Source organism: Sceloporus occidentalis, unplaced genomic scaffold (genome assembly GCF_023333645.1).
Source record: "Sceloporus occidentalis isolate IW3139 unplaced genomic scaffold, rSceOcc1.0.p SCAF_6, whole genome shotgun sequence".
In the NCBI taxonomy this organism is placed as follows: Eukaryota; Metazoa; Chordata; class Lepidosauria; order Squamata; family Phrynosomatidae; genus Sceloporus; species Sceloporus occidentalis.
Window position 1 is genome coordinate 23,068,063 of NW_028316986.1, and position 26,441 is coordinate 23,094,503.

The 26,441-nt window shown below is 41.5% G+C and overlaps 1 protein-coding gene across 2 annotated transcripts; it reads left to right on the forward strand.

Annotated features, from left to right (window-relative positions):
* The first annotated feature begins 1,999 nt into the window (after positions 1-1,999).
* On the forward strand, positions 2,000-26,433 carry LOC149310499 (DNA-directed RNA polymerase I subunit RPA2-like). Of its 2 annotated transcripts, XM_089529078.1 has the most exons (15): positions 2,000-2,252; positions 3,706-3,873; positions 5,201-5,347; positions 5,778-5,910; positions 8,146-8,282; positions 9,509-9,732; positions 11,188-11,359; positions 11,872-12,043; positions 12,822-13,103; positions 16,818-16,951; positions 17,466-17,636; positions 18,865-19,021; positions 22,328-22,524; positions 23,257-23,510; positions 24,537-26,433. In XM_089529078.1, exons 1-15 carry the CDS (start codon positions 2,073-2,075, stop codon positions 25,414-25,416), a joined length of 3,408 nt encoding a protein of 1,135 aa, XP_089385204.1. In that variant the 5' UTR covers positions 2,000-2,072; the 3' UTR covers positions 25,417-26,433. The 2 variants fall into 2 exon arrangements, with proteins under 2 accessions (XP_089385204.1, XP_089385205.1); XM_089529079.1 differs by lacking the exons at positions 2,000-2,252; positions 3,706-3,873; positions 5,778-5,910 and having other exon boundaries at positions 5,264-5,347.
* The last annotated feature ends 8 nt before the right edge of the window (positions 26,434-26,441 follow it).

Below are 26,441 nucleotides of genomic sequence, written 5' to 3' on the forward strand. Positions count from 1 at the left end.
GCTGGGGATGTTTAGCCTGGGGAAGAGAAGGTTAAGAGATAATATGATAGCCCTGTTTATAGGAACTAAGCAGAGCAGAGTCTTGGCGATGCCTCGTCCATGAGTTGGGATCAACTTGAAGGCAATTAACAACAATGGTAATTGTGACCAGAGCTGGGGAGTAGGAGTAAGGAGTAAGACTTTTTACAGGAGGAGGAGGAAGAATAAGGAGTAACAAAATATATTTGTTCCTCATTCTGTTATTATATTGTATGTGCAAACATCAAAAAACAATTTTATTATATTGCCCAGGGGAAGGGACTGGGAAGCAATGAGAGACTCTTACTCCTACTCCAGCCTTGCAAAGCAACCAGAGCTTTTCCCCAGGGCTGTAGTAGTAGTCAGGAGTAAAAGAGTAAGAAGTTTTTATAGGAGTAAGAGTAACATTAAGAAAAAATATCTTACTCCAGAGTAGGACAAGGAATGACCCGAAATCACCACTACTCCCCAGCCCTGGTTGTGACACAAAACAATGAGCAAAATTAAAATTATGCCTTTAAATTACAATATGAGGAGCCCAGCCTGAATGTATTCATGTGTACATAGCTCACCAAATGCATCTAGGGAAGTAGACTAAGGTCTGCAAAAGCTCATGCTGCTAACTCGTTGCTTTAGTTAATCTCCAAGGAGCTACAAGATCTCTCTGCTGCATAGTTTCATGTGGTTAAAGCAAACATTTGGTAAGATGTGGTGTTTGAAAATTTGAAAAGTATTTTAAAAAATGAAAAATGTCTTTGAAGAAAACCAAACCTGTGATCACTCCTTTCTCTTCCCAGTGAGTCTGGCCCCACTCTCTCCACCTCTTCAGTGTTTCAAAGGGATGCAGGGATGCAAAGCCCACAGTCCATCTCTGCAAAAGGAAGGTATCTGGGGAGCAGTAGTGCCCCTTGCTTAGCATGTGTTTAATAGTAATACCGCTTTAATGCATAACACCATTTTGCCCGTTTAATACCATTTCAGTGGTCAATTCTGGAAGTTTTTAATTGCACTGGGTTAATTAATTAATTACTAACTTAGACTGTAAGCCGCTTTCAGTTCCAATCTTGGGAGAAAATCATCATTATCATTATCATCATTATTATTCTATTTCTTTGTATCCCACTCTTTCCTCAGAATTGGGACTCAGAGCGGCTTCACGACATTAAAAGACTGATACAATTAAAAAACGTAGAAAAGAGGTGTATTTAAAAAAGGAATTAAATTGTTACAGCGTTAAAATAGATAGCTATTAAAAGAACAAAATACACTTTAAAAAGATAAAAACTGTGGGAAACACTTTAAAGTGAAACAACAGGTCCTTTAAAAGCATTCAGTAATAATAATAACAATAACAAAATAATAACATAATATAATAAAATAAAATAGCAATAATATAGTAATTATAAAAATAATATATATAGTAATAATAATATAGCAATAATACTAACAAAATAATAAAATAATAATAGAATAATGATAGATTCGGGTGTGACTCAGTTGCACTTAGGACAACAATAATAATAAAATAATAATAATAATAATGTAGTAATACTAACAAAATAATAATGAAATAATAATAATAATAATAATAATAATAATAATAGAATAATTAGGGTGTGACTCAGTTGCACTTAGGACATTAAGGCACTACTACACTCTTATAGCCCTGCTATTCCACTTTAACTGCTCCCGTTGCATTCTGGGATTCGCAGTTGAGGGAGAGGCATTAGGAATTCTCAGCCAGAGGGCTCTTAGGCCTCAGTGGACTACAAGCCCCGAAATGCAACAGGACTCGGGGCCAGAACTGTTCCGGCGTAGTGCATAGTGACTTGGAGGTGCGCGCCTGCGCAAAGAGTACTGCCGAGGAGCGCAGTGCATGCCGGGAACAGCGTTTTTTAACGGAACTACAACTCCCCGAAAGCACCGGGGGAAATGGGAAGCCGCCATTTGCACGCCGCCGACTCCAACCGCCAAGGGGAGGAGTCGCAGGATTTTTGCGTCATAGGATGGATGACGCAGAAGTCCCTGCGCCTCCTCGCCTGGGCGGTTGAAGCATGGAGTCGTCGGCGTGCAAATGGCGGCGGTTGCCTGGCGCCCCGAGCCTGAGGCCCCTGACGGCGCCGGAGTACGGCGTCCCCCGGGAGCAGCAGCTGCAGGCCCTGCAGGACCTGACCCGGGCCCACCTCCAGTCCTTCGACTTCGCCGTCGGGAACGGGCTCCTCAGGGCGGTGCAGGTGGGCCTCTCTCTCTGGGGTCCCTTGGCGAGGCTGAGAGAGTGTGACTGGCCCAGGGTCACCCCAAAGGGTTAATAGGGCAGAGAGAGAGAGAGAGAGAGAGAGAGAGATACCGCTTTGTTTGTATGAAAGTGTTACGCCTCTTCGATAACAAGAGAGATCATGGCTCTTGATCTGGGTCATAAGAATTTACCCAAATGTAGAGGTGGGTAGATAAGGCCTAAGCCCCTAAAGGCACCAGACCCGACCTGATCTTGGAAGCTGAGCAGGATCTACCTTGGTTGGTGCTTGGATGGGAGCCACTAACAAACCCTGGTACTGTAGGCTATATCTGGGAGGCACAGTCTAGCAAAACCACCTCTGAGTATCCCTTACCTAAGAAACCTCTGTGAAATGCATGGGGTGGCCATAAGCTGACAGGTGACTGGAAGGCGCAGACATTGCCATGGCGTCTGCTGTGTTTGCTGAGGCAGAGATAAAGAATGGCCAGCAGGCTCTGAAAACGCTTTGCCCCTTTCACTGTTTATCTGTGAGGTTCTGTTCTTTCCTCTCATTAACGCATGATTAGTACTGTGTTTCTGAATCTTCTCACCAACTGGGTTACAAATCCAGAGATGACCTTGTTGGCTATGCAGCAGTATACAACAAAATCCACAACATAGTGATGCCCTTATTGTGTCAAGTAAATTGCAAAAAATGCATCATGCAAGCTTTTGAAGCTTCATTGGCTTCTTCATCAGGCAGAGATGCTAAAACCTCATGCAGGAGAAGAAAAGTGTCTGTGGCTCAAAACACACTGCAGAAACAGTCCAGTCTGAGATGGCTTTAATTGCCCTGGCTCAATGCTAGGGAGTTCTTGGAACTGTAGCTCCATATGACATTGGCTTTTCTGTCAGAGAGCTCTGGTGCCACAATGAACTACACTTCCCAGGATTCCCTAGCACTGAGCCAGGGCAGTTAAAACAATATCCTACTGGATTATTTCTGCAGTGCGTTTGGACCAGTGTTAGAGACGCAGGCCTTCTGTTGCCAGTTGTCAACCTTTGGTCCTCCAAATGCTTTGGACTTCACCTCCCAGAATTCCTGAGCATTGCCTTCACTGACTGGAACTTCTAGGAGATGAAGTCCAGAACATCTGGAGGACCAAAGTTTGAGAATCATTGCCTAGACGAGGGATATCAATGTAGGCAGAAGCCACTCCTCTTCTTGACCTTGTGGGGATGGGGACAAAGGGCAGTAGAAGTTCACATCTGTTGGCAGCAGCAAAGTAACTTCAGCTGAGATCTTCTAAATCTCAGCAGATTGGATACTGTCCTGTGACAAGGAAAAGACCCCCTCTGAGCTAGTGACTTGACAGATGTTTTGAGCAACATTAGATTTCTTAGGTGCTTTATGGTTTAATCGGCATAAGTAACTTGTGACGTTCTACCTCCACCCCGGACTCTTCTTTTAGGCCATTCCACCTTTGGAGCTTGCTTTTAAGAACGACCGGCTCACTTTGGCCATTACGGGAGCCGTCATCAGCCCTCCTATGGTTCCCAAAGGGACTATATGCAAAGAGATGAAAATTTACCCAGCAGAATGCAGGGGACGCAGAAGCACCTACCGTGGAAAATTAGTGGTATGTAGCAAATGTGAAGGAATACAGTGATTCTTAGTGGGGTTTTGGGGTGTAGCAGGTGAGCAAACTCCCTTTAAAAATGTAAGAAGCCTAGTCATCTGGTGTTCTGGTCTTTTGGAAAGGTCAGAGAGCTCTGGTACCACAATAAACTACAATCCCCAGGATTCCCTAGCAATGAGCCAAGGCAGTTAAAGCAGTCTCAAACTGGATTATTTCTGCAATCTGTTTTGGACCACACTTTAAAAATATAAGAAGCACAATCATCTGGTGTTGTGATATTTTGTAAATGTTATATACTGTATATAATATAGAAATATAGAAATTTTAGTCAAAATTTGATCCCAAAAAACTTCAGGTGACTTATCCGTGGGTCAGTGTAGGTACTGTACTTTAACTCTTACTAAAAAAGGAACCATTCCCTGGTGAAAGGCAAGAGAGTAATCTGTCCTGGAAGCACTGGCCCACCTCTGCTGCTGCTTATTATTATTATTGCTATTATTATTATTAAGCTTTATTTATATAGCATTGGCAATTTACACAGTGCTGTACATACAATCGATTAAAATAGATAAAATAAACCTGCCTATGGCATACATTACTTGAAAATAATTAAATATATACATATTAGTATATGTTAACATTGAGTAAAATAAGGCAGACAACAAATTAAAATAACATTAGATAACAATCATGTAATTCTTATCCATCCAGCCTTTAGGGTGACACAAACAGTTGTGCCTGCTGGAATTTTGTTAAGTTCTTTGGCATTGTTTTCCTTTGCTTCATCCTTTAGATCCTTTGTTACATGCCCCTAGGTTTTACCCTTGACTTATCCACAGGCCATTTCAAAATCCATAATTTTGGCCCCAAAACCTGCCCTCGACTTCTTCATGTTGTCAAGTTATTGTCGAGTTTATATGGTATTTAGATGAGGGAAAAAAATAAGATTACATACTGGTGTTACAACAGCAAGCAGAGAACCTTTAGCCCTCTAGATGTTTTCTAAAATTCCCAAACTTCTTTACATTTGCAATATTGGCTGAATCTTCTAGGAGTTTATACATTAGAATGGGGTGTGAATCATCCAGATGATGTTGGACTGTAATTCCCAGTCATGACTGCTGGATGCTGCAGTCCAGCAACATTTTGAGATCCACACAGTTCCCACACCAGTATTGCAGGTGAATGCTCTTCAGGAACAATATTAATTTGCCTTAATAAGATATTTAGAGTGCAGTTCTTTCTTTGGGAAGGGAATGGTCTTTACATTCTTTCAGTGGTTATTTTGATAATTCTCTTTTTTTCTAAACTCTTCCCCTCTGTATAGGCTGATATCAGCTGGAGCGTGAATGGCATTTCTAAAGGGGTTATTAAACAATCCCTTGGCCATGTTCCAATCATGGTGAAGTCCCAACTCTGCAATCTCCATGGTCTTTCTCCTAAAGCACTCATTGAACACCATGAGGAGGAAGAGGTATTACTGAACTTTGTTGGTTTGGCTTTCTGCTTCTGTAAGAGCGACCTAATATATAACATTTGTGAGTTGGGAAATTATGGGAGTCTATTTGGCTGAAGGTCGAGGTATAGATACTCTACATAAATGAATAAATATTGCTGTGGAAAAATAAATCATATCACTGAGTTTTCTTCCCGCTCTTGAGGAAGAGGTTCTGTTGATTCCTGTTTGGTATTTTAAATTGACTTTATGATGATCAGTTTTCATGTTTTTGTTGGTGAGCTTAATATTAGCAATGTGGTCTTCTTACACTCTGTTTCCAAACCACTCATTTTGGTGCTGTACATTTTAAAAAATGAACAGATGTGCAATAATCTGGAGTTTGTGTTTTTTGTTCAATCATTTAATAGCCCTATTCAATGCTCACTTCTTTTCTTTTTCTTGTCAGGAAATGGGAGGCTATTTCATAATTAATGGTATAGAAAAAGTGATCAGAATGATCATTATGCCAAGACGCAACTTTCCTATTGCAATGATAAAGCCAAAATGGAAATCTAGAGGTTCTGGTTACACACAATATGGTAATTTTTTTTAAGCTAATTGGTTGTAGATTTTCAATTTAACATCAGATGGGAGTTAGAATTTTTTAAGAGTTCAGTTCTGCTACTATTTGTGGTGGGGGGGTATGTGTTAATCGGTTTGTGTGTTACTCAGTTTGTTACACATTTTTCTGTTGATTTTCTTAGTGTTGTGTAGAGACGTTTTTGTGGTGCACATGTTTTGGCTAAAATTGAGATATAGTATAGATATACAGTAAACAATTTATTGTTCTTCTATCCTTGTGCTCAAATAGAATATCCAGAATTATCCCATCCATCACATAGATCAGGTCCACATATTTGTGTTGAGCTTTATTTCTTAACAAATAACCATTTCTGGCAGGTGACAAAGCAACATGGGCTCTCACCAACTCAGAGGCTTGTTATGTACTGTACATTCATGATCTTAATCCAGAGTTTCTTCACTAGGGTTCCATGCGATGCTGCTAGGGTTTCCACAAGAAGTTGTGATTGTGACTGGGATAAAAATAACTTTAAAAAAAAAAAAAAGCTGTCAATGTAATTTTATTGCAGAGTTCCCGAAAATGATTCCCCCATGGTAAAAAAAAACTGGGAAAAACTATTACTAACCCAATTCTGGGTAGCACCTTTCCATAGTAAACAGACGCAAGACCTTGTAGACCAGGTCTGTGAAGTGTTTATGAATTGAATAATCAAAAAATGCTCCAGTAAAATGGCAGTATACCATAAGGACATTGGAAGGGGCTATGGGTCACTAGCAGAGCATGTAGTTTGAACGCAGAAAGTTCCAGGGTCACTACAAAACATTGGTTAGCGCAGCTGAAAAGAGCTTTGCTTGAGACCTGCAAGGCTCATCCATTTAAAATAGATAATACATGGTTAACCAGACTGGTGTTTTGATTTTGTATAAAGTACAGATGTACTATTTCTCATACCACCAACAAGATATAAATTGTATAGCATTTGTCTGAATTAATATAGCTATTCCTTATATCAATATTGTCATAGTTAGGCACATACTTTCCCAGTTTTGTAGCAATCTTGATTACTTTGTTAATCCAGAAGTGCTTATTTTAAGCTTCCTCACATGAAGAACTTGTTTAATTTTAAAGGGTAATCATATAATTGAAAGGGGTCTTTAATCTGGCCTAGTCCAACTCCCTCCATTGTGTAATCTCAGATCTACAGCATGCCTGACAGATGGCGGTCAAGTTCCTACTTAGGGTCTCTAGTGAAGAATCCACCCCTTCACAAGGCAGTCTCTTCTGATGTCTCATACTATTAGGAGGTTTTCTCATGATGTTGAGTCAAAACCTGCTTCCTTAGAATTTCTACCCATTGATTCTAGTACTGCCCTCTGCAGCAATGGTGGAAAAGCATCTTCCATCATCTACACAGTAGACCAACTATCATGTCTCCCTAGAACTTTCTCTCCTCCATCTTAAACTTACTCATCTGTTTCAAAATATTTCTTTTCCATACTGTTCACCATCCTGGTCACAGTCCCTGGATATATCTTATGTGTGGTACAGACCACCCCAGAGGGGTGGCCTGCCAGCAGCCTGATTACCTGCAGAGTAAAAAGAACCCGGAAAAACCTGCCACAGGGCAGATGCCAGACTGTGGACGCCGCACAGTGCTTACATCACAATGGTGGTGCCCGTGTACACAGGACACCGCCATTGTTATGCCACTGTGCCGTGCTAGGGTTAGGGACTGTGCTGTTGCCACACAGTCCCTAATCCTAGTATCGCCAGGAGTACGGCGCATTTGGGCGGTCTGTACCGCATCCTCGTTTCAAAAAGTTGCATCAGTTGCCACAGGATTTAAATATGCGTAAACAGGGTATGTGGCATAGTGGTTTGAGTGCTAGACTGTGACTCTGGAGAACAGGGTTTGATTCTCTGCTTGGCCATGTAAGAAGTCACACAATCTCAGCCTTGGGATGGCATTGGCAGTGATAAACCTCCTCTGAACAACTCTCTGAACAAACCAAGAAAACTCCATGATTGCGGGGATCTTAGAGTCACCATAAATCAGAAACGACTTGAAGGCACACAACAACAACAACCAGGGTATTATTGAGGTAGCACTTGAATTCGCTCTGTCTTTGATGACCACAAGAATAGGTCATTCATGTGTGATTTCCCCTTTTACTTGTACATTTGGCTATGATTGTCTTTTAAACAATAATAACACTGATACTAAGACTTTTTTCTTTTGGGTGGTGTTTAGGCATCTCAATGCGTTGTGTTAGAGAAGAACACACAGCAATTAACATGACCCTCCATTACCTTGAAAGTGGCACCGTGATGGTGAACTTCATCTATCAGAAGGAGTTGTTCTTTCTTCCATTAGGATTTGTATTAAAGGTATTACTGGTGTGCTGCTATATCTAATAACATGTATTATATCTAGTAACTATTTTTCACATGAGACATACAAGTCCCCAGTAACCATTAAGCCATACTCACATTGTAAGTTATTTATGGCACATCAACAGCAGACAGGAAAGAACCCTGGCTTATTTCTTGTTTGCTTGACAGAGCCTGTTAACTATTCTTAAACCTGTGACTGTAGCCCTATGCAAATGTAACAACTGGTGCATAGTTTGACTCTGGGCTAAATATGTTTTCTTCTGCACTGTCATGTTCCCTCTCTCCTTTCCTAGTTAGAGCAAACCATGAATTGGTGAGCATCCTAGCTGGATAAAGTTAAACCTTGGATTCCAGTTCTGGTTTGAAGGCGAACCAAGTTTTACTTGATATGGGCATAGAAAGTTACAGTCTGTTTTAAAGAGGGGGTGAGGAAAGGAAAAGAATCAAAACATTCAAGGGAAGGCAGAATTAACATGAATGATGCTTGCTCATAGTGGACCAGCCATGATTTGTTACATCTGAATTACACCTACCCTTGCAAAGCAGACATACAATTATAGTTTATGTTATTCAGTGTAGTTTGTTATTCCATCTTCTCTTCCTGCTTAATGCTTGTGAAACCCCTTTAATTAGTATAAGGAATGTCATATTGAGGAGGGAGCAAGCTTGTTTTCTGCTGCTCCAGAAAACAGGCCCCAGAACAATGGATGCAAGCTCCAGGAAAAGAGATTTCACCTCAACATTAGGAGGAACTTCCTGATAGTAAGGGCTGTTCGACAGTGGAACACACTCCCTCAGAAAGTCTCCCCCCTTGGAGGTCTTTAAACAGAGGCTGGATGGCCATCTGTCAGGGGTGCTTTGATTGAGAATTCCTGCATGGCAGGGGTTTGGACTGGATGGCCCTGATGTTCTCTTCCAACTCTACGATTCTATGATCTTATCCAAAGACATCAGGTCACAAAACACATTGCATATATATTTAGAGAAAGCGAGCATATTATCAGGGAAAGAAGTGTTTGTAATTAGACAAGCCTCCAAAAATTTACCCATTTTCAGACTTTCTAGTACACTAGTGAAATTAAATCTGAAATATGTTTATTTTTAATTAACCTCCAGAAATAATTTTTTATACACCAGGATCTTAATACAGTAACTGTTATTGTTCTACATATTTAATATATTGCCCTCTAACGCTCTTATTTTTAACTTGTCCATTCCAGGGATTGGTTGGTTTCTCAGATTTCCAAATTTTTCAGGAGTTGATCAAAGGGAAAGAGGATGATACATTCTACAAGAACTGTGTGTCTCAGATACTGAGGGTGTTATCAGAAGAGGGCTGCATGACACAAAAGCAGGTCCTGATCTACCTGGGGCAGCGCTTCAGAGTGAAACTGAACCTTCCTGAGTGGTGCCCCAGTGAGCAAGTTGGAGAGTTCCTTTTCGAGTATGTCTGTATAGAAGTGTGACTGAACTTGTGTTTTGCTATTAATGTACTCATTGACATTCATGACAACTTTGAATGTGAATCAGTAGTGTGATACAGCTGCAGAAATAACTAATGCAGTTGTACCTAGAACACCTAAAGATTCATCATTTCATTGGGTCTGATAATCCTCATGAATGCAGATGGCAGCTATTTCACACCATTCATAGAATAATAAAGTTAGAAAGGACCACTAAAGTGATTTTGTCCAGCTCCAAGCTATGTAGGAATTTGTTTCTAAAGCATCCCTAGAAAACAACTATTTAATCTCTTGTTAAAAATGTCAAATGAAGGCAAGTCCATCCCTCCATGGTAGTATATTCCATTCTAAAACACTTTTTACTATCAGGACGCTCTTCCTAATGTTTAGTTAAAATTATTGGTGTAGGTGGGGAATCTCTTTTCTTGTCCTACCCACTGGACCAGCAGAAAACTACCTTGCTCTGTCTTCTACATGAAAGCCCTTCAGATATGTAAAGATGGCAAGTATTTAAAGATTGTGTTCATAGTTGCTGTGGCCAGCATTCTGCTGATGAGCTTTCCTCAGCTTATTTGGGCTAATCCTCATAGAAACAAACATGTTACCTACTGCTGTAGCGATCCTTTGAGGCCTTCCCATCTTGACAGAACATGCCTGAGACTATGCTTTGCTTCCATAACCTTTGATGGGCTTGGATCTTCTCCACACCACAGTGAACTGGCAAAAACAGCTTTGTGGAGGAATGCAATTACAAACTGGTTTTACAGAAGATTGGTTTTATCTGCACCTGTCAGACCTCATCTAAGTACTTGTCCATTTCTGGATCCTAGGCATTTAAGAAAATGGACAGGTTTGAATGGTTTGAGAATTGGGCAATGGAGATAGTCAAATATTTAAAAAGTGAAGGAATTGCATATTTAGAACTTGTTGGAAGACCAGGAATCTTTTGCTGGAGAAAGGCAAGATATCCATAAGTACATATGGGGTCTCTTCAGAGGTCTGAAGGGTTTGCATATAGAACAGCAAAGTTTGGGTTTCTGGTACCCCAGAGGGTAAGGTGAGAATCTTACAGGCTTTAGTTACAGGCAAATAGATTATAGTTTAACATGACGAGAAACATCCTGATAACTGTTTTGACAGTGGTACTTAGAGGAATGCAAAATTGTTGCTTACATTTTATTCTCTTGAAAAATAGTAGATTTGTCCTAGATAAGAGGTCCTCTTTTGGTGAATTAAGAGTGATCAGATGCTTCTTTCCCCCTAAAATTTGGAGGTGATTTGTATTGTTTGAAGCTCAGAAGATGAAAGTGTTGAGTTTATGATTGATTAAAATTGCTACCAGGTTCCAATTCTGGAGTCATGAATATTTTATTTCACTAAAAAGGCAATCCAGATCATTTCAACATGGGTGATTTTTGTTATTGTTACTTCTTCAGACAATGTATCTGCATACATCTGAAATCCAAAGTTGAGAAGTTCTACTTGCTTTGTCTCATGACCCGGAAGCTATTCACTTTAGCCAAAGAAGGTTGCATGGAAGAGAATCCGGACAGCTTAATGAATCAAGAGGTGCTCACTTCAGGACAACTTTACCTCATGTTTTTAAAGGTAATATTCTGAGGCTGATTTTCCTTGCTTTATTTCACACTCTCCCACCCACCTCAATCCCCATGGTAGCCAGAATCTTACTGTCGTCGATGTAAGAATCACATGGCTAGAGCAAAAAACAAGCCTTACATTCTTGGTCCAGGAAAGGGGTCATTCCCTCCTGTCCTAGCAGTCCTCACAACAAAATTAATGGTCTCATAGCTTTTCTCTGCTGTAATCCATAATGTGCATCCACTAATAATCATTATCTTCAAATCATTTTATGCCAGCCTTCTAGCCTTAATTATTGGAAAGACTATTTGATAATCCTTGAGTGAATTAGACCTCGGGTTAAGTCACCTTGCAATAGGAGTCATTTAAGGCAGGTCTCACGAAAACAAGGTTTTTTCCGTCACATCCTTTGGTTGGTGCTGAAGCGTTCTTTGGGAGATGAGATATTTTTAAATGTTGTGAAGTATCATAGAAATGCTTATCCTTTAAGTCTCTTGTCCTGATTATATTTTCTCTCATAGGAAAAGATTGAAGTCTGGCTACAGTCTATTAAAATAGCCTTAGAGAAGAAAGCTCAGAAGTCAAATTTACCTTTTAATTCAGAAAGCATGTCGAAGATTCTAGGCAGGGGAACAGATCTTACAAGGATGCTAGAATATCTCCTTGCTACAGGGAACCTTCGCTCTAAAAGCGGTAAGGGAATCAGAGACCCTATTCATTTCTAAACTTGTTTGTTCTAAATTCAGTCCTGGGTCTTGTTTTAGGAACATCTGCATAGGCTAACAACCTCAAAGAACTCAAGAATGTTTGCTTAGTCTGAGTGATACAAGCGTGCCTTAGAAGTCCAGAATTGTATGAATACGTACTTGCAAACATGGCTGAGAGCCAGCATGGTGTAGTGGTTTAAGTGCTGTACTGTGACTCTGGAGGCCAAAGTCTGAATCTTACCTTAGCTATAGAAATCCATTCAGGGACCTTGGGCACATTCTCAGCCTCAGAGGAAGTGAAAGGCAACCCCCCCCCCCACACACACACACACAAACCAGTCTTGCCAAGAAAACCGTGTTATAGGTTCATCTTAGAGTTACCAGAAGTCCAGAACAACTGGAAAGTACACAACAAGAGCAAACATGGCTGGCCCTTTCTTTAGGCCAAATGATGCAGCTACACCATGGTGTAAATTGCAGCAGCAGTAACCAGCTGTTCCTTCTGAGCCCATCCCAGCCATTTCCCTCTGTTGGAAAGCAGAGCTCTGTGTGACAAACAGCCTGTCTTCTAATCTAGTCCTCTAATCTAATTTCCTGCCCTCGGGGATATTGGAAGTCCCTGTCCCATTGCAGAATTAAAGTATGTAAGATTCAACTGCCAGTTCACCTGGCTTCTGTACATGGAATAAGGGGTGTGTGTATGTCTGCCTCAAGTAGCAAAATTTCTCAGGCTGTCTGATGAAGATCTTCTTACTTTTTCCAAGGTCTGGGCATGCTGCAGAATTCTGGTCTGTCCATTATCGCAGACAAGCTGAACTTCATTCGCTATCTCTCCCACTTTCGCTGTGTGCACAGAGGTTCTGCTTTCCTCAAGATGAGAACCACAACTGTGCGTAAACTATTGCCAGAGTCCTGGGGTTTTCTTTGTCCTGTCCACACCCCTGATGGTGAGCCCTGCGGTTTGATGAATCACCTGACAGCCCCGTGTGAAATAGTAACACACTGTTTATACACAACCTCCCTGCCATCTTTGCTTTGCTCTTTAGGTAAGTGTTAACCTATTTGAATGATTACAAATTCTTTTCCCACAAAGCACATGTCAAATGGCATAGTTTTTGTTCTGTGGAAATATGCATGCGGACAGGTTCATGATTTCAGTGGTTTTTAGACTTGGCTCTGGGAATCTCAGGACTCCTTGGAAAATATATTGGACTGCATGACAGAACATCAGTAGTATCAGACCAACTTCCTGGAAGAGTGCATATCTAGACTATTAATACTTTCTTACAGTGTTTTAAGTACATCATTGATAGTTAGTACATTAGTTCAAAACATGGCAGCCAGAGTGGTCTCTGGTACATCCAGTAGAGACCATATAACACCAATCTTAAAATCACTTCATTGGCTGCTCATTAGTTTCTGGGTCCAGTACAAGGTGTTGGTTATCACTTTAAAGCCCTAAATGGCTTGAGTCCTATCTTTGGACCGTCTCCTTCCATATAATCCTCCCCACACACTTAGATCCTCAGGGAGGAATTGCTACAGCCTTATAAAACAGAGCTGTCCACAGCCTCCCAAAGGACTTTCTCAGCTGTTGTGCCCAGATTGTGGATGGCCTGCCGGATGAGATCCATCAAATTACCACCCTGAACAGATTTTAAAAAGCTATAAAGACTGATCTCTTCCGACAGGCCTTTCCCAAATAGCTTCTCTGGCCATCTGAAGAACTCTAAGATCTCCGACCACACTTTAGTCACGGTCTATAGTTTGCTCTCTCTCTCTCTCTCTTTCCATATATATATATACACACACACACACACACACACACACACTTTATTTTTATGTATTTTTTTAAACTCTTACATCATTTAATTGTATTTTAGGGGGGGTTGGAATACATGTTTTTTTAATCTTTGTAAGCTGCCCCAATTGCATCTTGTAGAGGGGCAGGATATAAATACATTTGATGATGATGATGATGATGATGATGATGATGATGATGATGATGAGCTGATGATGATGATGATGATGATGAGCTGTATTCTAAGGAGTTTATCACACAACACTGTTGTATCATAATCACACAACATTAGTCCTGTCTTTGCCTGGACCTTATTGCATGATGTTGTGTCTCTTCTGGTGCTGTACAACTATTGTGGCATCTGTAAATCTATTATTTTCCCAGTGGAAATTAATAATTTATCCTACCATGATTTAGTAAACACTTTGGGTACATATTGTCTTGCTTCAATTCGTTGCAATATTAGGAGCATAGTGGGTGCAATTTGAGTGTGTTTTCCCTGCTTCTCCCTGGAGAATTCCCCAATGATCTCCAGCAGGGGAGCCTCAGACTGTTACTAGTGGTTGGGCTGGGAGGACATCAGGCTTTCCCAGAACTACTGTACTTCAGTCTCTGTTTAAGGTTTGTTTGTTTTTTAAATATCGGAAGTAGTGAAACGGCACAATTCCAATGTAATCCTATTAAAGAATAATGCAGAAAGTAATTAAAGATCAAATATACAAAAGTGCAAAAAGTGATATACAAAAACTGGGCAAGGGTTGGATCATGAGAAAAAGCAAAGAAAAATGGTGGAAGGGGCATGGTGTGTGTGTGTTGCATAATAGCATCAATATATAATTGTGCAATTACGTTTTTCTGTTTGGGTGTTTTTTGTTGTTGTTTTGTTGTTGTTGTTAATGTAATGTAAATCATGGTGCAGGCAGTGGAGGAAATGGGGATATAAATGGCAAACACAGGAATTAATTCAGTTGAAATGCAAACACAGTGATGGTACAAAAGAACCTATTGCTGTTCCTCTACCTTTCCAACTATAGAAGAAGCAGTTTTCAAGAAGAATCACTTGAAAAAACTGACTGGTGCCATAAACACCTGGAGCACACCATCAGGTCATGTTTGGTGGTAGTGAAGTCTAATAGGCCTGGCCATTGCTTGGTGAGCACTGAACACATGTTCTAGGCTAGAATATTGCCCTGAAGTCTTTGGAGTGTACAGGAGTTTCATGGCACAATAGAAAAGATATTCAGCAGATATGCAGTAGACTCCCAAAAGCCGTGATGGTGAACCTGTGCCGAAAGTGGCACTTGATGCCATTTCCTCAGGCATGGGCTAGAGAGAGAAGGCGGAAGAGGCACATGTATGCCTGTTCTGTCGCCTCCCTGCCATTTTGGGGCCTCCCGCTGTCTCTCTTGCTCTTCCTCCCAGCCCTCTCCCAGATAGTTGGAGGCCGGGAAAACAGCAGGGAGAGGAGGAGCGACTGAAGCGTGCCAGTTCCTCCTCCCCAGAGACCTTTTCCGGTTTCCAGCTATCTCCGGAGGGAGAGCTGGGGGCAGGAAAAGGTCTTTGGGGAATAGGGATGGGCCGTGTGCCCAGGCCTCTTGGTTCCTGCCTCCCTTTCCTCTCCCCCAAAAGAGCTCCAGGGAAGCCCGTTCGGGGGAGAGGAAATGTCCAGGACCAAGAGACTTGAGCACATGCCCATGCCTCTTGGCCCTTGCCTCCCTTTCGTCTCCCCCGAAGGAGCTCCAGGGAGACTGTTTGGGGGAGAGGAAACCTCCGGGGCCATGAGGACTGGGTGCGAACCTATGGCTTTGCCCCTGCCATGGGTCTTTTCTGCCCCACAGCTGTCTCTGAGTGCTGGGGGTGGGAAAAGGGGGAGGAGAAACCATGTCCCAGGGGCGGAAGTCCTGCTCCCGGCATGCAGCCCCGTCTTTGGGGGCAGAAGCCCCGCCCCCGGCACGCAAATTTCAAAAGGTTCACCATCACTGCCCTAAAGCAACCGTGAGCAGTGCTTGACCACAGGTCTCTCATGCTGGTTTGAAGGCCCTCTATAAATAATGATGTGGTGATTTCTGTCTGCAAAGAATAGCAATAGCAAATATATTTCTATACCGCTTATCAGTGCACTTAAGCACTCCCTAAGTGGTTTACAAAGTGTAAGCTAATTGCTCCTAACAATTTGGGTACTCATTTTAGCGACCTCAGAAGGATGCCAGTCTGAGTCAAGCTTGAGCCCCTGGGCTGATATTGAACTCGCAACCTTATGGTTTGTGAGTGAGTGGCTACAGTACAGGCATTTAAGCACTGTGCCACCAGAGGAATGGTAGCTCCTTAGACACAACAAATCATTTCTACATATTTTGTGTAGTATTTATGAAAATTGTCTGTACCACAATATTCCTGCAGCTTTTGGGTGTAATGCAGTGGTTCCCAACCTTCCTAATGCCGCGACCCTTTAATACAGGTCCTCATGTTGTGGTGACCCAAACCCATGAAATTATTTTTGTTGCTACTTCATAACTGTAATTAAATAGGTGTTTTCCAATGGTCTTAGGCGACCCCCATGAAAGGGTCATTCGACCCCCAAAGGCAGGGGTAGGCAACCTGCGGCCCGCGGGCCGGATGCGGCCCAGCGAGGCCTTGGAACCGGCCCCAGCCTGGTCCTGCCGCCGATTGCTGCCGGGACCTTTGGCCTCTCGCGCGCAGCGGCAAGGGGGACACTTTTTTAAAAAAAGTGTCCACCATTTGAAAATGTTGTCCTACATTTGTCCCGGTTTATTTATTTATTTAATTTTTTTAAAAAAATATTTATTTATTTTTTGCCTTCGGCCCCCCAGTTGTCTGAGGGACAGCAACCCGGCCCCCGGCTCAAAAAGGTTGCCTACCCCTGCCCAAAGGGGTCCCGACCCACAGGTTGGGAACTACTGGTGTAACGCATTAACTGTTGTCATGAATCTTTCTCTAGGAGTCACTCCAGCCGATGGTATTCCCAGCCAGCCCTACTCTCAGTGTTACCCAGTTGTTTTAGATGGATCTCTGGTAGGTTGGATAGAGGAAGATCTGGCTCCTGGCCTTGTGGAGACACTCCGGCACTGTAAGGTCAGCTTTGTTGGATGAACTGCCATGCAAATCTGTACTGCATTACTTTAGAAAACCTTTTGCATTGTTTTGATCAAGCTCTCTATAGCTACATTATTGTCTGATTCTCTTGCTGCATGTATTCCAGCTGCAAAATTAGTAGCATTTAATTTAACACCTTTTGTTATCTTCCCTTTCTTTTTCTTCTTTATAAGTGGCTCTACAACCTGTATTATCCTTATCAGTAATTTCTGGTTTTAAAATTTTTATTTTGCCTTTTCACCAACTGATGTGAATTAATTTATACTCTTCTCTTAAGTTCTTTCTCATTGAAGGGTACATTTATTTTTGTTCCTTTTTTGTTTTGTTTTGTTGTTGTTGTTTTTTAGATTGTAAGCCTGCGGGCAGGGAACCGTCTAACTAAAAGATTGTATGTACAGCGCTGTGTAAATTTACAGCGCTTTATAAATAAAGGTTAATAATAATAATTGTTGTTGTTTTGTAAGCCAGCTTTTTCTGTTTTGATGTATCATAGGCAATGCAGGAGAAGAAAATTCCAGTTTGGACAGAGGTGGTTCTTATCCCAATGACAGGTAAACCCAGCCTGTACCCAGGGCTCTTCATTTTCACTACCCCTAGTAGGATGATGCGCCCTGTACGAAACCTAGCCCTGGGGAAAGAGGAATGGATTGGCACAATGGAGCAGGTAATGTGTGTTTAATGTGTGCATGAACACATATATTGATTACAGAGTGATGGCTAGTTTATTTTATATTGGGGGAGTCCAGGCACCATTCTCTGCAGTAGTAATAATAAAAAGTCGCTAGTTTCGCGCAATTATGTGAATACGCATTCAAACTGGCTCCCCATTGCCCAAAAATAGCATGCCATTGCCCGAATTTGCGTGTGGCAGTCTATCACACAATAATGTTAAACCCCATGATTGCATTCAGATTGCCATTGGATTATACTTCCAATTCCCCTTGTCTGATAAACTCATAAGAAATAAAGCCTGTTGAGAAATTTCAACCTAGATTACATATTTCACTCTGAGTTTCTTCTGGAAATGATATTGCAACATAAATTGACATGAAGTAATGATGAGTCTTAAGAATACTTTTAGTGCAGAGCTGAGCAACCTGTGGCCCTTGGCCTGACTTCATGCAGTTCTCAGCTTCAATTCAAAAGCCCTCTAATAGAGGTAATTTCAGACCTCTGTATTTCCTGGCAGCCTACTGGACACAGAGGGAAGAATCTGGAGGTGGGATGGTGGAGGAAGGAGAGTGAGCCAGATTGACTACTTCAGAAAGTGAAAGAAGTGATATGCATGACAGGGAGGTACCATTGCTCACTCTTGACTTTGCTGAGTATTGGCTCCAGTCATGCTCACTACTGGCATGCAGTCTCCAATAGATTCCTTTTGGGAGAATACACCTTGAAAGAAAGGAAAAATTCCTACCCTTGTATTAATGTATCCAATCAATAGTATTCTAACTGGATAGAAAAATCCTATTTTGTATCCTACTCTATGTTTAAATAACTGAATGCTGAATTCAAACTAGAGAAGGGGGATGCAGTTTACTAGAAGATTTTGTGCTTTGCACATAAATGGCCCTGGGTTCAATCCCTGTTATCTCCAGTTAAAGCTTGGAAAGAGATCTGTCTGAAATCCCTGAAAACTGCTGCTGCTTTCATAAAACATCATGAGCTAGATGTACAATTAACTTTACTCAGAGTAAAATAGTTTCCTATATTTTTATATATTCTTGCAGTCTTCTGTGTACTTTTTCTTACTGCTTTGTATAGTTGATGTTGCTTGGATGAATACTTCTGGGTACTGCCCATGAAAGATGGAAGTAAAGTAATAGATTTGATGGGCTCTTCTTCAAATAGAGTTTCTAAAAGTGACCTGAATGGGATTTTTCATGTTCTAGGTTTTCATGAACATTGCTGTATTGGAGAATGAAATTGAACTTGGACTGACCACTCACCAGGAACTCTTTCCCCACAGCATGTTAAGTGTGGTAGCAAATTTCATTCCATTCTCTGATCACAATCAGAGTCCAAGAAATATGTACCAGTGTCAAATGGGTAAGTTCCCTTCATACTGATAATTGTAGCTTAATCTTTTTCATTCAGAGCGTGTCCAAAAGAAGGCAACTAAAATGGTGAAGAATCTTGAAACCATGCCCCATGAGCAGAGACTTAAGGAGCTGGGGATGTTTAGCCTGGAGAAGAGAAGGTTTGAGGTGATGTGATAGCCCTATTTAAATATTTGAAGGGATGTCATATTGAGGATGGAGCAAGCCTGTTTTCTGCTGCTCCAGAGAATAGGACCCAGAAGGGCTAAATTCAATTTCAGAGATGTTCTCAAGGTCTGTATCCTCCAGTGGTGGGTGGAGCTCAAAGCAAAAGAGTGGGGCTAAAAATACAAGCATATTTTAACTTGATGCTTTTACTTCCAGTTACCAAGCCTTAGGTGAGGCATTAAAAAAATAGGGCAGGGGAGGGGGGAATACAAAACTGAGAAACACCCAAACAGTGGTTTCATCATGGGGAGGAGGAGGAGAAGGCTGGCTGGCTAGCTGGCTGGGGAAGATAGGGAATCCTAGAAGGTCAGAACTAGCCCCAGGGTCGAAAGTTCCCCATCTCTGTTGTAGGTCTCACTTGCAAATATGCCTGTTGTGTGTAGTTTCTCCAGAGCTTGCATCCACATATGTAGAGAACTGAAATTCAGGGAGATTCCCAAACAAGGATGGAGACAGAGTGGGAATGAATGAATGAATGAATGAATGAATGAATGAATGAAGAGAAAAATAAAACTGTTGTTCACAGTTCTCCATACTGACCAATATTCAGTATGGTCTAACCACTGGTGTGCTCTCTCCTTTGTCCACTAGGAGGTAGGTTGGTTACAGAAAGACAGCCAGAAGGTAGTCTAGAAGGAGATACTTTTCCTGCTCTTAAACCTACTATGCATGTATTTTTCTCTTCATTCTTTCATCTCAGTTGTTTGAACACTTCTGACTCTGCTTCCCTCCTTGTTTGGGAATCTCCCTGAATCCCAGTTTCTTACACATGTCTGTTCCTTCATACCCTTACTAACAAGGTAGAGGCTTTTTTACAGCCTGCACCACTTCCTTTTGATTGGCACCACGTATTACACCAGGAATAGAGAACGTGGCCCATAGGGTGGATATGTCCCATAGTGGTTCCCCATCCAGCCTGCAGACCTCTTGCGTTAAGTCTGATCAGAGATAAGAGGATATCAAAGGACCAGAAACTGTTGCGTGGAAGTATTCTGTGCTTTGCACCCTGGGAGGCTGCTTGAGTGGAGCTTACTCTTAAAGACTTACATAGAAGGTAGCCATGCTTGTTATCCATGAAATACATTCAGATTGGTAAGAGCCAGAGCTGGCTTCAGCCCTGCCCTGTGTCCTACTACAGGTGTGTCTCAGATATTGTTGGAATGTGGCCCCAAGATGGCCAATTCATTTCTGGCCTGAATTCAAGGTGTTTATTATATTTAAAGTCCTAAATGGCTTGGTACCTCAATACTTGAGGTAACACTGTAAATACCTGCCTGAAAATAGAAATCTCCAGGAGGGGCCTTCCTCTGTGTCCTACCTATTTGAAGGCTATACAAAGTGGAAAGACATGGAAAAGGGCCTTCTCAGATGGCAGCAGCCCAAATTTGAAATGTCCTTCGCTTGGAGGTCCAGTGGTATCAGTGTTGATTTCTTTCTAGCACCAAGCTAAACTGTGGCTTTTTTTAAAAAAAAAACCTTTGGGTATTAATGTATTTCAAGTCTACGTGTACCTTTTAAAGTGATTTTAACTGTTAACTGTGTTTTTACCTTGTTCAGATGTTTATGTTTTTAATCTGGAAATGTTTTGGGTTGTTTAGATCCTGTGCTAAAAGGCAGGATATTAGTGCCTTTATAATTACGATCCTTCCCAAATTGGAGTTTAGTCTCCAGGCCCTCCCCCCAAAAAATTCATCTGCTTTCCAGTCTGTTGATTTAGCTCAATTTTCTCCACATTCCTCAGGCAACCCCACCTATTTTTGGCTCAGTCCACTGCTTTTTTGGACTACTTCTTCCCCTTGCCTTCTTTTGCACCCTCTTTCCACTTACTTCCCTTGCCTTAACATGTAGGTTCTTTTCATGCTTCTAGTATGATGGCTTTTTCTAGTATGTGGTGGCTAGTACACACCCAAAACAAAGAATGTTACTGGACTTTCTAAAACAGTATCAAGATTCCAGCCAATTGCTGGAGGAACTAAGAAGCAGACATAAAATCATAGAGATGAAGAAGGGACCCAAGTGTTTTCCATCCCAATTCCTTGCCAATTTAGGAATCTACACATAAAGCATCCCTGGAAGATGGTAATCTGGTTTCATTTTAAAAACTTCCCATGAAAGAGAATCCATCATCTTCTGAGGTAGTCTCTTTCACTGCTGACCCGCTCTTACCATCAGGTTTAATTAGATTTTCGTTTATGCTAATCTGAGTCCATTAGGTCGAATCCTGCTTTCTGAAGCAGTAGAAAACAAGCTAAAAACAATGGAAGTTCATTCCAATCAGACTACAAAGGCTCTCCAAAAGTGATTGTGGAAGACATTTAGATTAGGATTAGGAAGACATTTTAGGATAGGATCTATCTTGATTGCATTTCCCACACCCCATCCCTTTTTTCTGATTGCTTGTTTGCGGGTGAAAGGAGAAAACTATAAATAATTTTGAAAGGTACAGAGAAAGTAGGAAGTTCTTTGGAGCTAAATGTTCTGCATCATCATCATCAATCATCATCATAATATATTTCCCACCTCTCTCTGCGGATCAAGGCGGGATTACAACATAAGATAAAAATACACGAGTACAAAAGCATAATAAAACATATTAACCCCTATCCCTCTCACCATTACAAATAATAAAATTCAGTAACAGTTAAAATAATAACATTAATTGCATATCCTAAAATAAGCAGGAAGGAATGGGCAGATTAAAGGCGGATGGGGCTATCTCTTTGGGAAGTCAGTCTGGGAAAGCCCACCAGAAGAGATCCGTCTTGACAGCCTTTTTAAAGACGTCTAAGGTGGTGATAAGACGGATCTCTTGCGGAAGGTCATTGCACAGTTTGGGAGCAGCAGAAAAGAAAGTCCTCTGGGAGGTTGCAGCCAGTCCGGTCTCCTGTGGCTGCAATAAGTTCTTCCCAGAGGATATGAGAGTGTAGGTTGGATTGTATAGGGAGAGGCACTCCCGCAAGTAACCTGGACCCAAGCCATGTAGGGCTTTAAAGGTGATGACCAACACCTTGTACTGCACCCAGAAGCTAATTGGCAGCCAGGCTGCTTTCACAGGCTGTCTATGTTATTTTTGTCTCCTCCTCTCCAGGCAAGCAAACAATGGGTTTTCCACTTCTGACATTCCCCTATAGGTCAGATGATAAACTCTACCGGCTTCAAACCCCTCAAAGCCCGTTGGTTCGGCCAGCCATGTATGATCATTATGACATGGACTCTTACCCAACTGGTACAAATGCAATTGTTGCTGTGATCACCTATAGTGGCTATGACATGGAAGATGCAATGGTAAGTCCTTTTTTAAAAGGGTGCAGGAGAAACAAACATCCACACACACCCCGTCTAATGCAGCATGTATTAAAGTGGAAATTGATTCTCTTGGAAGTAGCTGTAACTGTTCAATTTCATGACAATCAGTCATGGGAAAATGTATACCTTGTAAAACACATCAGTCATGACGATCAATCAGCCAGGTGTCACCACTTGAAAAAGATCTGTGGTTTCCACAAAACCCTACTTGTGAGTTGATTTCCACTTACTGTGGAGAGGAGTGAACATGGGATGAGTTTCTTTTTATGAAATCCCCAGGGACATATATGGCTTTGAAAGTCTAAACTAGCAAATTTAGTTGATCATAGAAACAAAATAGCTATTGTTGATATTTAAGTGCTGGAGCATCTTGGATGCCTGAAGATCTGCTTACTGTCATATAAACTAGTTCAGATAGTTAGGTCATCCTTTCAGTTCCAGGTGACCACTTTGGACAGCTGGATATCTCAGGGCAGCCAACCTGATGCTGTCCAGATGTGTTGGCTTGCTATTATCTATGATGGTTGGTAGTGTTGGGAGTTGTAGTTCAGTGCATCCGAAGAACACCAGTTTGGGGAAAGCTATTTTAGTGTTGGTGGGATAGGGGACACGTTTCTCCTAAATCAAAGAAACAAGATCTCTGTCATGAAAGCATTGCCTATTTCCGGTTTTTACTCCACCTTGATAACATATGGGGCTCTTCCTATTTAGATTCTGAACAAGTCTTCGTGGGAAAGAGGCTTTGGCCATGGAAGTATTTATAAGACTGATCGCATTGACCTAGCAGAAAAAATCAAGCAAGGAGAAGACAATCTCGTGTTTGGGATTGGTCCTGACAGAGCAGTAACTTTACAGAATCTCGATGCTGATGGCCTGCCCCCCATAGGAACCAAACTTCAATACGGGGACCCTTACTATAGCTATTTGAATCTCAACACAGGGGAAAGCTTTGTGACATATCACAAGTAAGTTCAGATTGTTAATATTTAGCTATAGTGAAGAAGAATATGCTTGGTAAACTCTCTAAAATATCAACCATCAACAGTATGGGTGCTCTCTTAAATCTCTGGGAATCTTAACAGTTGAAAATGTTCTGAAAAAATGCTTGAGTAGAGTCAGTGTAGATTAAGTGCATTCACCTTTGATATGGAGGAATCTCCAACTTTGCCAGTGGTGCTTACTGACTGCCTTTGAGCTAGTCAGTCAGTCACACTGTCAAATCTTTCTCAGTCTAACCAGCTTCATGGTGCAGCTGGGATCATTGTAATGTTCTCTGTATTATCAAAAGTGGCGTATAGTTGGCCTTCCACATTTGCAGCTTTGACTTTTGTGGATTTGATTAATATTTTCTCTTTAGGAATAGCTAGGTCCTCCAGCATGACTGTGCCAGGAGTTCATCACAGAGTCACACTGGAGGACCTAGAGATTCCTAGAGAAAACACTTCTCTAGGCATTCATAGATCCTGCAGTGCAATTCTTTGGTCATCTTCTGATGGGTGATGGCCTTAGAGATGTGCTAGAGGAGCCAGAGATTCCTAGAGAGATTTTCTATCAGGGAATGAAAATATACGTTTTTTATTTGTGTTTTGTTTATTTTCACAGGGGTCCTGCACCCCTAACCCAGGAAATGCGAAGGGCCAACTGTGTATATAATTTTAACTGTTTCTTGTTGGTGCAAGCATCTCTCTGTGTTTCCCTAATGATTTTGCTGTAGTTGCACGTTCTATTCATATGTAAACAGTAGCTTTTTTTTGAAGCCACAGCTTTGAAAATGTAAGCACAAGGTATTAGAACTGAGAGGAGAGTGTGAAAGCATTTAGTTTTGTTTGTATTCATAATGCCTAGAAGAGATCTTTCTTTCATCTATTCTTATTTGGTCTCTGTATTCCATTAATAGTTAAGATGTCCCCACACACAGAGATAGCTTGGAATAGGTATTATTGCAGAAATTCTCCTAAGCAACAATTTATATTTTCCCCCTTCCTTTCCAGAAATATGGAAGTCTGTGTTGTGGATAACATTAAAGTTTGTAGTAATGACATTGGAACTGGACGATTCAAGTGTGTGTGCATCACTCTGCGAGTCCCCCGAAATCCTACAATAGGGGACAAGTTTGCTAGCCGGCATGGACAGAAGGGCATCTTGAGCCGGCTGTGGCCAGCTGAGGACATGCCATTTACAGAAAGTGGAATGGTGCCAGACATCCTCTTCAACCCTCATGGCTTCCCATCCCGAATGACCATTGGCATGTTAATTGAGAGTATGGCAGGGAAGTCTGCAGCACTGCATGGACTTTGTCATGATGCCACCCCTTTCACATTTTCTGAAAAGAACTCTGCTGTGGAATACTTCGGCAAGATGTTAAAGGCTGGGGGCTACAATTACTACGGGACAGAAAGAATGTACAGTGGTGTATCAGGAGTAGAGCTTGAAGCTGACATTTTTATTGGTGTTGTCTACTACCAGCGCCTAAGGCACATGGTCTCTGACAAGTTCCAGGTGAGGACCACAGGAGCCAGAGATAAAGTCACCAACCAACCACTTGGGGGAAGGAATGTTCAGGGTGGCATCCGCTTTGGAGAGATGGAACGGGATGCTTTGTTGGCTCATGGAACGTCCTTCTTGCTGCATGATCGCCTCTTCAACTGCTCCGATCGTTCAGTGGCCCATGTTTGTGTCCAGTGTGGCAGTCTGCTTTCTACTCTGTTAAAACCTCCGCCTGTGTGGTCCACCACACGTATCAGGCAACATATTTGTACCCTTTGCAATAGAAATGACACCATTGAAACTGTTGCAGTTCCTTACGTCTTCCGTTGTTTTGTGGCAGAATTGGCTGCCATTAATGTCAAAGTGAAACTTGATGTGAATTAGTTCTGGCAGTATAAACTATGCTTAACTCTCAGAGAGTTAACAAGTATGTTTCTCCTGTGGAGCCTTTTGAAAAGGGCTGTTAATCCGTTATGAATAGTAAAATTAAGATATAGTTTATTAAACAACTCTTTAGAAACAAGGTGGAATTCTGCTTAGCAGTGTCCAACTACAAAAAATAGACTCCAGGGGCACATGATATAATTAATGGAGTTACTAGAGCAGTTCTTGGGATTTTATGTGAATGATTGAAAGCTGACCTTTTAAAAGCACATTTGCTTTGCCAGTTTGGAGAGTGAAATAACTTCTCTTTCATGCTGTATGGGCTCTCAGTGATGGTAATTGATACTCACAACAGAGACACCAAAGTGACAAATCAAAGGTCATGAGAAGACAGTCTGATGTCTGCAATAGAGCATGTGTCCTTTATGCTTTAAAACAGTTGCTTATTATACAGAAAATGACTATGGGTTACAACTCCACAAGCATCCCTGTACAGGCAGAAATTTTCCTCCCTTTTCTCCCTGCCACACAGCTGAGGAGTGCAGCCATTGTCTGGATGGAAAGAATTTGCTTTGTGTTGATGTTCTGAACACATGACAGATACCAAAGAATCTCATCATGCTTTCTCCTTACATTCTGAGGTCACTTCACTTTTTATTCATTTCAGGCAAACATACCATTCCTGAGCTTGTGGGGCAGGATAGTTGCACCTCCAACCTCACATCAGATAGTGACTCCTTATTTTCATCCAGGTAACTTCTGTGGAAGAACTTACCAGGAGGCCCATCCACTATTGCTCCATTGTCCCTTCTCTGAGATTGCTCACAACACATGTGCAGAAATTAAATTTTGATTGCCGTTTGTTTTATTTCCTGTTAAACTACCCGGTTTGTGAGTTTTTTGCTTTCATAAGATTTGACATTAAACTTGCTGCTTTTGAAAATATTGCTGAAATGTTGCTGCATCTTGGCTGCGACTCCCCACAGAAAAAAAAGTTTATTTTAATAAAATCCCAAATTACACAT

Bases quoted from the DNA above. Each gene is read 5' to 3' on its own strand.
- LOC149310499 (XM_089529078.1), top strand. From the start codon at position 2,073: ATGGAGTCGTCGGCGTGCAAATGGCGGCGGTTGCCTGGCGCCCCGAGC. The intron at 5,348-5,777 runs GTATTACTGAAC...TTTTCTTGTCAG, and splicing joins AACACCATGAGGAGGAAGAG to GAAATGGGAGGCTATTTCAT. The intron at 23,511-24,536 runs GTAAGTTCAGAT...CTTCCTTTCCAG, and splicing joins AGCTTTGTGACATATCACAA to AAATATGGAAGTCTGTGTTG.